General features: G+C 45.9%; 1 protein-coding gene and 1 pseudogene across 1 annotated transcript; one reads left to right on the forward strand and one right to left on the reverse strand.

The window, feature by feature from the left end:
- The first annotated feature begins 5,978 nt into the window (after window positions 1-5,978).
- LOC135891608 (claw keratin-like) lies at window positions 5,979-6,527 on the forward strand. Its single transcript, XM_065419221.1, has one exon. The coding sequence runs from the start codon at window positions 5,979-5,981 to the stop codon at window positions 6,525-6,527; it is 549 nt and encodes a 182-aa protein (XP_065275293.1).
- Window positions 6,528-14,633: 8,106 nt separating this feature from the next.
- LOC135895264 (claw keratin-like) lies at window positions 14,634-15,199 on the reverse strand (annotated as a pseudogene).
- Between the last annotated feature and the right edge of the window lie 1,313 nt (window positions 15,200-16,512).

Genomic DNA, 16,512 nt, shown 5'->3' on the forward strand with positions numbered 1-16,512 from the left:
TGGTCGTGATTAGGGGCATGAGGCAAAACAAAACACAAACCCCCACCTCCTCCCCTCGTGCAAATCTGCGGTGTTCCACTGACCTCAATGGAGCTATATTAACTTAGAGCAGACGAGGATCTGCACCTAGAATTACTTCTTCCTATGAGAAGGTAGCAGCTGCCAGGCTGCAGGAGACGAGTGGCCCATCTAATGCAGTATCCTGTCTCAATGAGTGAGAGTCACCAGCTGCTTCACAGGAAACCAGAACAACAATGAATTAGTCCTTTATAGGGGAAACTTGGGGAGTTTCTTCATAAATCCTAAATTAAAAATTGGGGGTGAGATTTTTCAGAGCTCCCTACGGGATATGAATGCTCAAGTTCCAACTAAAATTAATAGGCTCTAATGTCCCTAATGCATGTCTCGCTCTGAAAATCCAGGGATTAACTTCTAAACAATGAAGAAACCAAGGCCTGCACCTCGATACGAGAAAAAAATTGAAAAAATCCCCAAACCCTTTCCACTCTTGAGAATCACAGAGTGTCTGTGCAATATTCAGTCCTAGATTAGTGCAGTTCAGCAGCAGTGATGAGCCTGGGGTGATAATCACTATGACTGGTTTTATTGCTGACTCTGCCACTTGCTCCCTGTGTAACCTTCACCTCAAGGTGCTTGTTCACCTCCACATAAACCAGATCTCATAGTGATATTGTGCTCGATGATCAGAGGCTTCCTCAAATCAAAGGACTTCAAAGCACTGCAGCCTCACTAAAGTTCTGTGTGCGCACAGGGTTCTATTATTTTAATAGCAGAATTTTTCTGTGGGATTAGCTGCTCCCAAATTATGGATTAGGATTCAAGGGTTCTCACAAAAATTTTTTCGGTGGCCTTCACCCAGAGCCTGTCCTGGGGATGGTGGACTGGGAACTCACCGGGTGCCTGCAGGGTCCCAGGCTCCCCGTGTCCAATCCAGGTGGGAGCAGGGGAGCGGCCCAACAACCAAATGATGCAGCCACGTCCACTGACAAGATCTGCATCACGTGCTGTGCACATTGGCCCCACATGTCTCCAGAGGTGCTGCCCAGAGCGCCCGAGGAACCTGTGAGGGGCAGGACCCCGACCCCTGCTGGCAATTCCACTACAAACACCAATGCGGCGCATCTCACTGCCTTTGGTAACAGCTACTCAGCAGCAACAGGTGGGCGCTGCCAGAAGGGGCTGCTGCTTTGCACCCCCACAATCCCGCCCATGCTCTTGAGGCTGATGTAGCTGCAAAAAAATCCACTGGTGGCCTCCTTTGAGAAACGCTGGATTAAACAAATCCATGTTAAGGTTTCTGAGGTTACGCCAATAGTCAGTGGATGATTCCCAGCTTCAGAATTTGGGGCTGTTTGATTTTCATTCAGTAAAGCTTTGCATTTCCCATTCTTTAGTAAACATTCCTTTACAAAGCTCAAGAGGCAGATACTGAGCCACTGGACATCAGTACAGCTCCACAGACTTCAATGACGTTCTGTGCTTACAACTGAGGGAAGCATTTAATGCTGCTCGGGTTAGAAGAAATCCTGGTGGGGATGTATTTTCCACTTTAAAATTCATTCTAATTGTGGCTGAAAAGCGTTGTGTGGGAGACGGGTCTTGCAGAATGCTCTAGGTTGGTCAAACTTCCAATGAATCCAGTCTCATCCCACAGCTCTATGATGGTTGAAGAAGGTATCCTTAACTGTCAGCGTTGTGCTTCTTCCTTTTCTTCATTAGCTGAAGTCTCTCACAAGACACAGTTCTCTTGGCTGCTCATGGGTGAAGATGCAGTACCTGATGTTTCCCATTGGTTTCCCTATACGTTGGCTTTGAGCACGGGTGGTGGGTTGCATAGGTAGGGGGAGGTTTTCCCTCCCAAAAACAGACAAGCGTGACCCCGCCCCCTTCCGCGACACTCCCTACGTGCAGTTGCTGCTCCAGTCCTCCCAGCTCCAAGTCCAGCCCCCCAGTGCTCTGGGGCTGGGGCCGCTCCCCACCCGCCTTCCTGCACTCTATGGCGGGGACTGCGCGCTGCCCACCTTTCCCTAAACCTGCCTAGGGAGGCTGAGGGTGCACACTTCCACCCTCCCGGCACTCCTTTGGGTCTGGGGTGATAGCCGCGGAACTGGATCGGTGGTCGCAGTGGTGGGGGGCAGCTCTCGGTTTGGGGGGGCGGGAATTGGCTCTTGCAGGGCCTCGGGCGGAAGTGGAGGGCCCTTGGTGGAAGGGGCGGGGCAAGGGGTAGCCTCTCCCAGTCAGAGGTTCACGCATCACCCATGGCTCTGAGCACCAGGGGGTTGAGGTGCCGAGTATGGATAGAGAGAGGAACTCCCAATAGAGGGATGCACTCCCAATAAGGGCAAGCTAAAGTGCATTCCTTCAATTGGAAGTTCATGGAACTGTTCCCTTTTACACTGGTTCAGTATCTACCCTTACATTTCAAAATATATATAATAGGGAGATGAAAGGTAGAAGGAATGAAAATCTAAGAGCCCCAATTTCAAAGGCTAGGAATCACAAACTGAGCACTGGAATGACATCTGTGACCTTGACATGCATTTTTAAAGTAAATCTAATCTTCCGTGTTGGAACATCTAATCCCACTAATAAGTTATTACTACTTTAGTAATTCATCTTTTGGGCTGCATAACACTTGATGAGTGTTTGTGAAGTGCTTTGAAATGCTTAGATCGGAGGAAGCCTCAGACAATCCACCCTGAAAGTTACAATTATATCTGTTTGCTACAGAGGTAAATGGAGGCACATTCAGGTGAAGGTCAGACAGGGAACTATTGGCAGAATGAGAAATATACCCCAATTTAATATTTAAAAAGCTACTGCAACCTTGGAAAATTGACAGACTTGTAATTCCTTTGGAGAACTATTATCCTCAAATATAAAAAAGCCACAGTTCAAGTAGGTCACAAAATTAGCCAGATTTTTATTCTTGAAGCTGAGATCCAAGGATGGAAAAATTTTTTAACCAGACATGTTACTAACCTTGTCTTCTAACACAGTGTAACACGGATCAACCTAGACCTCAGCCTGTGGTCAGAAGTATTGGGTTGTATTTCTGTTTCTGCAACTGACCCCCATATGACCTTCACCTCAACATGCCTCTTTTTTTAGGCCTATCAAACGTAAAGAGTAAGGATGTTAAAGCTGGAAGTTCTTCAGTGTCCTTAGACCTCAAGATTTCAAAGCGCCTCAAAAACACTCGCTGGTGTTTGACACATGCAAAAGGTTGTAGTCAATACATCGTTGTGACGATTAGACGCCTCTGCACTGAATCGTACAGCCACTTTAGACAAAATGGAGGCCAAGGTCTCTCGTGTCATTCCCTTCATCGGGTCATGATTTAAGGCCACACGATTTGGGGCTATTTCATTTTCATTCATATGTAGTTTTGAATTTGGTATTTCTTAAAAACCGTGCAGGGTAGAATGGCCCAGTCCAGTTGCTAGCAGCTTCAAGGAGGTGACCGGTAAGCAGTGCCCTAACTCTGAAGTGGTGATCAGACCCTCACAGGTTCTTGTGACCCTCCCAGGACCATTTCTCCACAATTTCCCTCCTCAGAGCCAAGTGGGACCATAGGAGCCCCTGTGGTCAGAGCCGGTTTTGGAGGCGCATTGGATTTTTGACGGATTTTTTTATTGGAAAATGAAGGTGCTCTCTTGGTGTAAATCAGCTGGGTTGCTTCACCATCAAAGAGGCAGAGGACCTTAAAATCAAAGCAAGACCCTTCTGCCCTCTTCCCTGGATAGGTAACCCACTCTTGGGGATAGTTTTCACATGTTACACAACATTCTGGTTTAGGCAGGAATGTTTTCTGCAACATGCCCTATGGCTGGTCAGACGTTATGTCAAATCTCATCCCACAGCCATCTCCTCCATCACCAAGAATGTGTCATTTTCCTCTCTCCTGGGTTTCTTGCTGGGCTCAGTCAGCTGCATTGTCTTGCAAGATCTCAGTTCCTTGACTGCTGATGGATGGAGAGATGGTTTCTGGTAGAGCAGAGGTTCCAAGACTTAATTTAAAATCTTTTTGTAAAAGAGCACTGCTTCCTTTCTCTCTCTGCCATCCCTCCCCTCGACCCATGAGCAAATCTGCTCTAGGCAGCCCTTTGAGACAGCATTGGTGACCCAAGGGGAGGTCCAATGTTAGGTCAAGTTTTACTCACCATAGGTAAGATTCACCCCTGGGCAGACGGCCATCACAAAGGCCCATGCTCCACTTAAGTCCCTGCTAAGACCGAGTTTGAAAGTTTAAAATGGGACTAACATTGTTCATAGGTATTGTACTATCCCCCTGCCAAAGGGTGAATTTCAGTCTTAAAGTCTTGACAGGAAACATACTGGAGGCAAAGAATGATTCCCATTGATTTCAAAGGGAATTGGATCTGACCTGCTGGGAATGTAGGTGGTTAGAATGGAGAAAAATGATTCCCTGCTTCCTACCATGTTTAGAATGAACTGCCTCATGCCCCTAATCACGACCAGCATGAATTGAAAGGACCAAACTGGATTCCTTAAATGACACCCACCTTTTCTACTGATGCTTCTCAGGATCACCTTGACATTCATTCTCATTGCAGAACCTATAAAGTCAGTAAAATGACAAAAGAAATGCAGTTGGCCTGTACAATTTTAAGATGAAAGACAGCTGAAGATTGCAACATGCATGTCACGCCCTCTGAGGCTGAGAGTAGCCCAGTAATCACCAACAGTGAGGAAAACAGCTCCATCCAAAGAAGGATTTAGCAAGGCAATCAAGTTTGTTTGGCAACTAATTAGGACCTCCTCCACAAACAGCGTCGCAGATCCTCCAGGCTGTCCTGGGAACTGTATAAAAGTGCTCTCGACTCAGCACTCTTCTAAACCCTTCTCCGGACTTCATCTCCTTAGTGAACTCGGTAAGTCCAATTCAACTCCCTCTCTTTCTAACCCAGAGATTTCACAGTCGGGCCTCTTTTCATTTCAGGTGGAATCTTGCATGTACTCGCTGTGATTTTTACTTATTTATTAATTATATTTATTTTATATATATATAATATCTATAATATATATTATTTATTAGTTATAAACTTATTTTTATTTTATTTATTTATTTGTATCTATCGTGTGTCGTTATTCAGTTACAGGAGCTTGTGGATTTATAATTTGAAGCTAAAGGAGGGATTTTAAGAACAACATCTGCAATTGTGAAACGTATTTCCCATTAACTCGAGAAAGAATTAGGGCATTTAAACTTTAAAAAGTCCCTTAGCCACCTTTCACTTAGCTGGATTAGGAAGAAACTTTCCCAGGTTAGTCCACAAAGGGCCAATTCAGTGCTCATCTATTTTATTCTGAAGCAGCTGTTACTCCTCACTATTGGAGACACGAGAATGGATGAAGCTGAGAAGCGCTGTGCTCCAGTCAAGCAATTCCTATGTTCTCCTGAGCAGAAATACCCATTGAAGGTGCTTCTCCTCAGATGGTGTAATTTCATGTCGCTCCATGGAAGTCAGTGGACCTGAACCCATTTTTTCCCAGCTGAGGAGTTTGTCATTACTGATTTGTTAGGAGAAAAGCAAAGTTTCTGTTTATTCATCAGCAAGTTTTGGTGACTCCCAAGGTTTGGAAAACCAAAGAGTCACAGTGTGGTAGCAGACTCAACTGGTTTGCCTGCATAGGTTAAATCCTCAAACGAAAGGAAGTGATTACCATGATCCCAGCCATATTCTCTTTGAGAAATGTCTAAAATGGTCCCAGAATCCCAGGTGTCCAACATGGAAATAGTTACACTTATTCTAGTCGGTGTTTTCATAGAATCATAGAATCATAGAATATCAGAGTTGGAAGGGACCTCAGGAGGTCATCTAGTCCAACCCCCTGCTCAACCGAGCTTTGAAGCCTTTCTTCCACCAGTCCTTGTACCTTCTCTTATCTCTAGCCCCTGTTGTGTGTTTCAGGTTTACCTCCAACCCAGAAAGATGACTTTCTCCAGCCTGTGCTATCCAGAATGCGGGGTGGCCCGACCCAGTCCAGTCACTGGCAGCTCCAACGAGCCGTGCGTTAGGCAGTGCCCTGACTCCGAAGTGGTGATCAGACCCTCACCGGTTGTCGTGACCCTCCCCGGACCAATTCTCAGCAATTTCCCTCAACAGAGCGAAGTGGCAGCTGTAGGAGCACCTGTGGTCGGAGCCGGTTTCGGAGGCTCCTATGGTTTGGGGGGATTGTACGGCTATGGAGGCCATTACGGAGGATTGTATGGTTTAGGGAGATTAGGTGGTTACGGTGGCCGTTATGGTTATGGGGGATTATTGGGCAATGGGGGATACTGTGGTTACCCACGCCTTTATGGTTATGGGGGATTATGGGGAAATGGGGGACACTGCGGTTACCCAGGCCTTTATGGTTATGGGGGATTATGGGGATATGGGGGACACTACGGTTACCCGGGCCTTTATGGTTATGGGGGATTAAGTGGTTCCGGGGTATCTTGCCATAGGTACCTCAGTGGAAGCAGTGGGCCATGTTAAACCCACCAGGAATATTCATGGAAGAAGGAAGAACCAGGAAATGAACAGCAAGATACAGATTCACCCCTAATCTTTTGGGCCTGGCTTTCAGAAGTGCTGTGCAAACATGGCTCCCGTTGAACTCGGTGGGAGCTGTGTGTGCTCAGCACCTTGGTCTGATAGCCATGCTGCATTTCTAATGTTACGCTTTATGACTCTTTCTGCCAAGGCTTTCCCAACCAAGTGCTGATTCTCTTTTTCTCTTGTGGACTCATTCTGAACTACACACAGGCTGTTTACACTGACCCTGCAGTGTGAAGGAAACAGAGGCCTTAAGACAGGCATCATTTACGTTCATTATCACTCTAAGTCCCTCTCAAGGAGAATAGGCCCTACATGTGCTATCCTTTCTATCAATACGTACCTTTAGCAACTCACTTTAACCTTCGCTACTTCACATGTCTAATGGAGAAGTTGCGTAGTCTCTGCTTCTATATTCCTTTGTCTCATTTCACACCCGACTGGGGCTAAAAAAAAAGAACTTAAAATGGTTTCAAAAGGGGACTTGTTTGTCAACCTCTGGAGCTGCAACAAAGCACAAAGAACATCTTGTGTGAAATACATCCCATTGACGCAGGTGATCGGTCGGAGCCCTTCTTGAAACACTGGAAATACATTTTTTCCGCTCTGTAGTATTTCTTCCTGTAACTGTGTACTGCCAATTTCCTTTGCATTAAAAACTCTGCTGCATCAGAATATCCGTCTTCTGGTTCTCTTTGTTTCTTTGTCCTTTTTAAAAATTGCACTGGACGAAATTCCTCCCTGTGGGGCCAGCAGCAGCGGGAACTGTTCAAGTTGCACCTTCCCAAGCCCTGCTGTGATAGGCTAATCCGGCTCTTACATTGGTTGACAGCATTCTGCAGGCCCTGAGTACCCAGGTGGAGTTCCTCCTTGCATTACATGGTTTAGCAAATAGTCTTTTCCTGTAAAGAAGAGACAGATTTTCATTTTAAGAATGTACGTTTTTCTTTGGTTTCAAGAAGACCAATCACATGGTTCACAGTAAGCATCTGTGTGAGACTTTAAGTGACCAGGTTTACGTAAGGAAAAGAAAAGTGGCCACCATGTACCTTATGTTTACTGCCATACCTGCTGTGTGTTTTAGGTTTATCTCCATGGCAGAAAGATGTCTTGCTTCACGAACATGTGGAGCGACATTTCACAAAGCATGCACAACAGCTGCAACAAGCCAGACGTAAGGCAGTGCCCTGACTCTATAGCACTGATCCAACCCCCATCGGCGATCATGACCTTCCCAGGAGCAATTCTCAGATCTTTCCCTCAGGAAAGCAGAGTGGAATCCTGGGGTGCCGTTGACATTGGAGGTGGTGATAGAGGCTTATCAAGTTATGGAGGATTACGTAACCGATGACCCAGTGATTATGGGAGATTATATGGTTATGGGGGCCAATATGGGCAGGAGGGCCTCTGTGGTTAAAGGGGCCATATGGTTGTGGGAGAAAATGGGGTTAGGGGGGATTCTGATGGGGTCATCGGTACCTTAATGGAACCTGTGGGCCATGCTAAATCGAGCAGGCATATGCATGGGAACAGCAGGAAATGAACGGCAAGATACAGATTCACGTCTGATCGCACAGGCCTGGCTTGGAGAAGTGTTGACTACACCGAAGTCAGTGTGAAATAATGAGAGAGCTGCATTTCATCACCACCTCTGCAAACATTCCCAATGTTTCCCATGTTACCCTATATGGGTATCCTCGAATGCCTTCCTAGCTATGGGCTTCCTCTATTATAAACTCAGTGGGCCTGATTCTCAACTACACGATGGATTTTACACCACGCTCTAAAGTGCAAATGAAGCAGGAGACATAAGGTGTACGTTACCTACATCTACCCTGACTTGAATGCCTCTTTCTCATACTAGAGCACTGTCAAAAGGATTTAGTGTCAGTTAGAATTAGGCTAAGTGATCTCCTATCCATGAATATGGACTGTTTCTTTCTGCTTTTATCTTTCTAACAAGCTGCATAACGGAGAAGCTGTTTGAACCTCTGCTTTTATTGTGTCTTGTTTTAGTTGAGACTGACCAGGGTGAGACAAGTAATTAAAAATAGTGGCAAACAGACTTGATTGTCAAACTCTACAACTGCTATAAAGAAGTAAGAGAACTGTGTGAGAAATACACCACTTTGGAGCTGGGGATAGGATATGGCCCTTCATGAAACCGTGACAATGTAGTCTTGCTTCTCTGCTTCTTTTTCCTTTTTCTTTTTCTTTCTTTTTTTTTTTTTGGACAGTTTTCGACTCCACTTTATTTCAAATTCAAATAGATGCTACCTCATACTATTGGTCTTCTGGTTTAATTACTCTTCCATTCATTATTTCTTTACATCACTGTGGTAAGTGAAGGCCCTGATAAAGGCCCAGTATGAGGCCTGAGGCCTGAACCAAACTAAAGTAATGGTCAAGACTTTGCTAACATAAAGCAAAGTTAAGCTGTGAGCCAGAGGCAGGCCCTGCTCACAGAAGCTGGCAGGAAAAGGGCTGATGTTGCATAAATATATATTCACCTAGCAAAGTTAAAGTATAAACATGGTACCAAGACATACCATACGGGAACATTCCACAGATAACATGGAACAGGCCGACCCATCCCAATGACAGGGGCAAAAGGGTAAAATGATGGATAGAGTTGTTTTGATCGAACCAATATGTACAAGGTGAGAGGCGGTACCTTGCTACGTAGAGGGGTTGCACCTCAATACGTCAGGAGTGATGTATAACTTGTTTGTACCTGTGTATAAGAATGTATCCCTGGGGCGGTATCTTTGTCCAGCCGAGGGGGCAGTGGAAAGTCCCGCCACTGACTGAGCTGAGTCCATATCCGAGCGGCACTTTCTCGAAGTATGCCCCGTAGACTAAGTAATCTGCGGGGAACTGCAATTGTGTCAGGGTCGCAATAAACCTGGCCGAGGTGCCTTCGTACCTTACTAGACTCTGTGGTTATTGGGGGTTCTCGTCGGGTTTGCTGTGTCAGCTATCTGCAGAGCTGGGACCGCACACAGAGGGAACACACGCACGCAGCCGAGTGATATCAGCATTGGAGAAAGCAGAGCACCACACCGGTAGCATCTGACAACAATCACCAGAGGCTTCCACATCTCTTGGCCAAAGTGTCCTCCAGCTTTGGATACCCCCAGTGGTGGTGCACAAGTCAGGAAAGCTTGTGGTCTATTATCAAGAAATGTTGAGCACGAACAGCTCCTGTTTGCTTCAGTGGGAGTGTAACAAGGTGCAGCTTCTGCCCCCACAAACCAGCCAGAGATCTCTGCGTTGGTGCAAGCACCCATGTTCTTTATTCACAGTTTACTTTCCCTCCACCTCGTACCTACAAACAGCTTCAGTCTTACAGCCTCAGAGACTGCTAGTTCCTGATGCCAGCACTGAAGAGCTCCCACTGCCTCTCTTCTCTCGCTCTTCCCTTTTTCTTACTTCCCTGGCTTCCTTCCTGCCAGCCATTATGTAGCCCCTGGCTAACGAGGCTGTCCGTTGTTCCCCGTTTGCCACTCGGACTGGGCTTACTCAGCCAGCTCCAATTCCCCTTTCTTGATTGGAGCTGGCATGATAGAGGCCTGGCTCACAGTGAGTTTTGAGTACTCAGTTCTTTAGAAAAAAGGGGCCTGTAGCCTCCCATTGAAGCAAACTGGAGCTGTTCATGCTCAACATTTTTTGATGATAGGCCTCAAACTTTCCTGAGTTGTGCATCACATTAGGGGTATCGAAACCTGGAGGACACTTTTGGCCAAGAGCTATGGAAGCTGTTGGTGATATGAAGAGATAATGAATGGAAGAGCAATTAAACCAGAAGACCAAGAGTATGAGGTAGTATATATTTGAATTTGAAATAAAGTGGAGTCAAAAATTGCAGAATAATAAAATAAAAAGAATAAGGAAAAAGAAGCAGAGAAGCAAGGCTACATTTCCATGGTTTCATGAAGGACTATGTCCTATCCCCAGCTCCAAAGTGGTGTATTTCTCACACAGTTCTCTTACTTCTTTATTGCAGTTGTAGAGTTTGACAATCAAGTCTGTCTGCCACCATTTTTATTACTTATTTCACTCTGGTCAGTCCCTGGCTGTGCTGCAGGGATGCCGTAGGTTGGACACTTGTTCTGGTGGTTCCCACACACCCTCAGGCTCTAGGTGGCAGGACCCTTCTTCCCAGCGTCAGGCCCCCGTCAGGGTTCTGATCCCCGTCTTGGCTGGTGACGTCTCCCGGTGCTGGTCCCTCTGCCCAGGGTCCCCCCCACTCTCCCCAGCTGCTCACCGCACCCGGCTCCGGGCGGCTCCAGCCCCAGCTCCAGCTCCACTCTGCCTCAGCACGGCTGCGGCTCTGCTCAGCTCAGCTCTGGCTGCTGCTCTCGCCTTATCTGGGCCCCGCGCTGGCTCAGGCAGCTGCAGCTCACACGGAGGATGGGACCCCGGGCTCCTGACTCCCGCATTGGCCTGCCCGCCCTGTCAATCAGGCTGACCTGGAGCATTGGGTCTTGATTTCTCATTGGCCCTTCCCCTTTCTTTTGGTACTGGGAGATGGCTAACCAAAAATCCCCACTAAGTTTTAGTAAGGGGCCAACATTCCCCGGACATCTACTGACAGAAACACGAGTTCAGTCCAGCATGACAAGGCGGTGCTTTGGTTTTAAATCCTCAGCGAGTGATCACCAGAACTTGGTGATGAACAAACAAAACTGGGTTTTTTAAATCAAAACAAACCACAAACCCCCACCTCCTCCCCTCGTGCAAATCTGCGGTGTTCCACTGACCTCAATGGAGCTGTATTAACTTAGAGCAGACGAGGATCTGCACCTAGAATTACTTCTTCCTATGAGAAGGTAGCAGCTGCCAGGCTGCAGGAGACGAGTGGCCCATCTAATGCAGTATCCTGTCTCAATGAGTGAGAGTCACCAGCTGCTTCACAGGAAACCAGAACAACAATGAATTAGTCCTTTATAGGGGAAACTTGGGGAGTTCCTTCATGAATCCTAATTAAAAATTGGGGGTGAGATTTTTCAGAGCTCCCTACGGGACATGAATGCTCAAGTTCCAACTGAAATTAATAGGCTCTAATGTCCCTAATGCATGTCCAGGGATTAACTTGTAAACAATGAAGAAACCAAGGCCTGCACCTCGATACGAGAAAAAAATTGAAACCCCCCCCAAACCCTTTCCGCTCTTGAGAATCACAGAGTGTCTGTGCAATATTCAGTCCTAGATTAGTGCAGTTCAGGAGCAGTGATGAGCATGGGGATGAGTAATCACTATGACTGGTTTTATTGCTGACTCTCCCACTTGCTCCCTGTGTAACCTTCACCTCAATGTGCTTGTTCACCTCCACATAAACCAGATCTCATAGTGATATTGTGCTCCATGATCAGAGGCTTCCTCAAATCAAAGGACTTCAAAGCACTGCAGCCTCACTAAAGTTGTGTGTGTGCACAGGGTTCTATTACTTTAATATCAGAATTTTTCTGTGGGATTAGCTGCTCCCAAATTATGGATTAGGATTCAAGGGTTCTCACAACAATTTTTTCGGTGGCCTTCACCGAGAGCCTGGGAGTGTCGCGGAAGTGGTACCACCACTGGGGGTATCCAAAGCTGGAGGACACTTTGGCCAAGAGATGTGGAAGCCTCTGGTGATATAAAGAGATAATGAATGGAAGAATAATTAATCCAGAAGACCAATAGTATGAGGTAGTATCTATTTGAATTTGAAATAAAGTGGAGTCGAAAACTGTCCAAAAAAAAAAAAAAAAAAAGAAAAGAAAAGAAAAAAAAGAAAAAGGAAAAAGAAGCAGAGAAGCAAGACTACTTTGTCACGGTTTCATGAAGGGCCGTATCCTGTCCCCAGCTCCAATGTGGTGTATTTCTCACACAGTTCTCTTACTTCTTTATAGCAGTTGTAGAGTTTGACAATCAAGTCTGTCTGCCACCATTTTAAATTACTTGTCTCACACTGGTCAGTCTCAACTAAAACAAGACACGATAAAAGCAGACGTTCAAAGAGCTTCTCTGTTATGCAGCTTGTTAGAAGGATAAAAGCAGAAAGAAACAGTCCATATTCATGGATAGGAGATCACTTAGCCTAATTCTCATTGACACTAAATCCTTTTGACAGTGCTCTAGTATGAGAAAGAGGCATCAAGTCAGGGTAGATGTAGGTAACGTACACCTTATGTCTCCTGCTTCATTTGCACTTTAGAGCGTGGTGTAAAATCCATCGTGTAGTTGAGAATCAGGCCCACTGAGTTTATAATAGAGGAAGCCCATAGCTAGGAAGGCATTCGAGGATACCCATATAGGGTAACATGGGAAACATTAGGAATGTTTGCAGAGGTGGTGATGAAATGCAGCTCTCTCATTATTTCACACTGAGTTCGGTGTAGTCAACACTTCTCCAAGCCAGGCCTGTGCGATCAGACGTGAATCTGTATCTTGCCGTTCATTTCCTGCTGTTTCCATGCATATGCCTGCTCGATTTAGCATGGCCCACAGGTTCCATTAAGGTACCAATGACCCCATCAGAATCCCCCCTAACCCTATTTTCTCCCACAACCATATGGCCCCTTTAACCACAGAGGCCCTCCTGCCCATATTGGCCCCCATAACCGTATAATCTCCCATAATCCCTGCGTCATCGGTTACAGTGTAATCCTCCATAACTTGATAAGCCTCTATCACCACCTCCAATGTCAATGGCACCCCAGGATTCCACTCTGCTTTCCTGAGGGAAAGATCTGAGAATTGTTCCTGGGAAGGTCATGATAGCCGGTGGGGGTTGGATCAGCGCTATAGAGTCAGGGCACTGCCTTACGTCTGGCTTGTTGCAGCTGTTGTGCATGCTTTGTGAAATGTCGCTCCACACGTTTGTGAAGCAAGACATCTTTCTGCCATGGAGATAAACCTAAAACACACAGCAGGTATGGCAGTAAACATAAGGTACATGGTGGCCACTTTTCTTTTCCTTACGTAAACCTGGTCACTTAAAGTCTCACACAGATGCTTACTGTGAACCATGTGATTGGTCTTCTTGAAACCAAAGAAAAACGTACATTCTTAAAATGAAAATCTGTCTCATCTTTACAGGAAAAGACTATTTGCTAAACCATGTAATGCAAGGAGGAACTCCACCTGGGTACTCAGGGCCTGCAGAATGCTGTCAACCAATGTAAGAGCCGGATTAGCCTATCACAGCAGGGCTTGGGAAGGTGCAACTTGAAAAGTTCCCGCTGCTGCTGGCTCCACAGGGAGGAATTTCGTCCAGTGCAATTTTTAAAAAGGACAAAGAAACAAAGAGAACCAGAAGACGGATATTCTGATGCAGCAGAGTTTTTAATGCAAAGGAAATTGGCAGTACACAGTTACAGGAAGAAATACTACAGAGCGGAAAAAATGTATTTCCAGTGTTTCAAGAAGGGCTCCGACCGATCACCTGCGTCAATGGGATGTATTTCACACAAGATGTTCTTTGTGCTTTGTTGCAGCTCCAGAGGTTGACAAACAAGTCCCCTTTTGAAACCATTGTAAGTTCTTTTTTTTTTAGCCCCAGTCGGGTGTGAAATGAGACAAAGGAATATAGAAGCAGAGACTACGCAACTTCTCCATTAGACATGTGAAGTAGCGAAGGTTAAAGTGAGTTGCTAAAGGTACGTATTGATAGAAAGGATAGCACATGTAGGGCCTATTCTCCTTGAGAGGGACTTAGAGTGATAATGAACGTAAATGATGCCTATCTTAAGGCCTCTGTTTCCTTCACACTGCAGGGTCAGTGTAAACAGCCTGTGTGTAGTTCAGAATGAGTCCACAAGAGAAAAAGAGAATCAGCACTTGGCTGGCAAAGCCTTGGCAGAAAGAGTCATAAAGCGTAACATTAGAAATGCAGCATGGCTATCAGCCCAAGGTGCTGAGCACACACAACACCCGCCGAGTTCAACTGGAGCCATGTTTGGACAGCACTTCTGAAAGCCATGCCCAAAAGATCAGGGGTGAATCTGTATCTTGCTGTTCATTTCCTGGTTCTTCCTTCTTCCATGAATATTCCTGGTGGGTTTAACATGGCCCACTGCTTCCACTGAGGTACCTATGGCAAAATACCCCGGAACCACTTAATCCCCCATAACCATAAAGGCCTGGGTAACCGCAGTGTCCCCCATTTCCCCATAATCCCCCATAACCATAAAGGCCTGGGTAACCGCAGTGTCCCCCATTTCCCCATAATCCCCCATAACCATAAAGGCCTGGGTAACCGCAGTGTCCCCCATTTCCCCATAATCCCCCATAACCATAAAGGCCTGGGTAACCACAGTATCCCCCATTGCCCAATAATCCCCCATAACCGTAACGGCCGCCGTAACCACCTAATCTCCCTAAACCATACAATCCTCCGTAATGGCCTCCATAGCCGTACAATCCCCCCAAACCATAGGAGCCTCCGAAACCGGCTCCCACCACAGGTGCTCCTACAGCTGCCGGTGAGGGTCTGATCACCACTGTGAGGGTCTGATCACCACTTCGGAGTCAGGGCACTGCCTAACGCACGGCTCGTTGGAGCTGCCAGTGACTGGACTGGGTCGGGCCACCCCGCATTCTGGATAGCACAGGCTGGAGAAAGTCATCTTTCTGGGATGGAGGTAAACCTGAAACACACAACAGGGGCTGGAGATAAGAGAAGGTACAAGGACTGGTGGAAGAAAGGCTTCAAAGCTCGATTGAGCAGGGGGTTGGACTAGATGACCTCCTGAGGTCCCTTCCAACCCTGATATTCTATGATTCTATGATTCTATGAAAACACCGACTAGAATAAGTGAAACTATTTCCATGATGGACACCTGGGATTCTGGGACCATTTTAGACATTTCTCAAAGAGAATATGGCTGGGATCATGGTAATCACTTCCTTTCGTTTGAGGATTTAACCTCTTCATGCAAACCAGTTGAGTCTGCTACCACACTGTGACTCTTTGGTTTTCCAAACCTTGGGAGTCACCAAAACTTGCTGATGAATAAACAGAAACTTTGCTTTTCTCCTAACAAATCAGTAATGACAAACTCCTCAGCTGGGAAAAAATGGGTTCAGGTCCACTGACTTCCATGGAGCAACATGAAATTACACCATCTGAGGAGAAGCACCTTCAATGGGTATTTCTGCTCAGGAGAACATAGGAATTGCTTGAGTGGAGCACAGCGCTTCTCAGCTTCATCCATTCTCGTGTCTCCAATAGTGAGGAGTAACAGCTGCTTTAGAATAAAATAGATGAGCACTGAATTGGCCCTTTGTGGACTAACCTGGGAAAGTTTCTTCCTAATCCAGCTAAGTGAAAGGCGGCTAAGGGACTTTTTAAAGTTTAAATGCCCTAATTCTTTCTCGAGTTAATGGGAAATACGTTTCACAATTCTATATGTTGTTCTTAAAATCCCTCCTTTAGCTTCAAATCATAAATCCGCCAGCTCCTGTAACTTAATAATGACACACGATAGATACAAATAAATAAATAAAATAAAAATAAGTTTATAACTAATAAATAATATATATTATAGATATTATATATATATAAAATAAATATAATTAATAAATAAGTAAAAATCACAGCAAGTACATGCACGATTCCACCTGAAATGAAAAGAGGCCCGACTGTGAAATCTCTGGGGTTAGAAAGAGAGGGAGTTGAATTGGACTTACCGAGTTCACTAAGGAGATGAAGTCCGGAGAAGGGTTTAGAAGAGTGTTGAGTCGAGAGCACTTTTATACAGTTCCTAGGACAGCCTGGAGGATCTGCGACGCTGTTTGTGGAGGAGGTCCTAATTAGTTACCAAACAAACTTGATTGCCTTGCTAAATCCTTCTTTGGATGGAGCTGTTTTCCTCACTGTTGGTGATTACTGGGCTACTCTCAGCCTCAGAGGGCGTGACATGCACGTTGCACTCTTCAG

The sequence above is a fragment of the Emys orbicularis genome, chromosome 1, assembly GCF_028017835.1.
Source record: "Emys orbicularis isolate rEmyOrb1 chromosome 1, rEmyOrb1.hap1, whole genome shotgun sequence".
Taxonomy (NCBI): Eukaryota; Metazoa; Chordata; order Testudines; family Emydidae; genus Emys; species Emys orbicularis.

Coding starts and splice junctions, on each gene's coding strand:
- LOC135891608 (XM_065419221.1), top strand. CDS start 5,979: ATGACTTTCTCCAGCCTGTGCTATCCAGAATGCGGGGTGGCCCGACCC.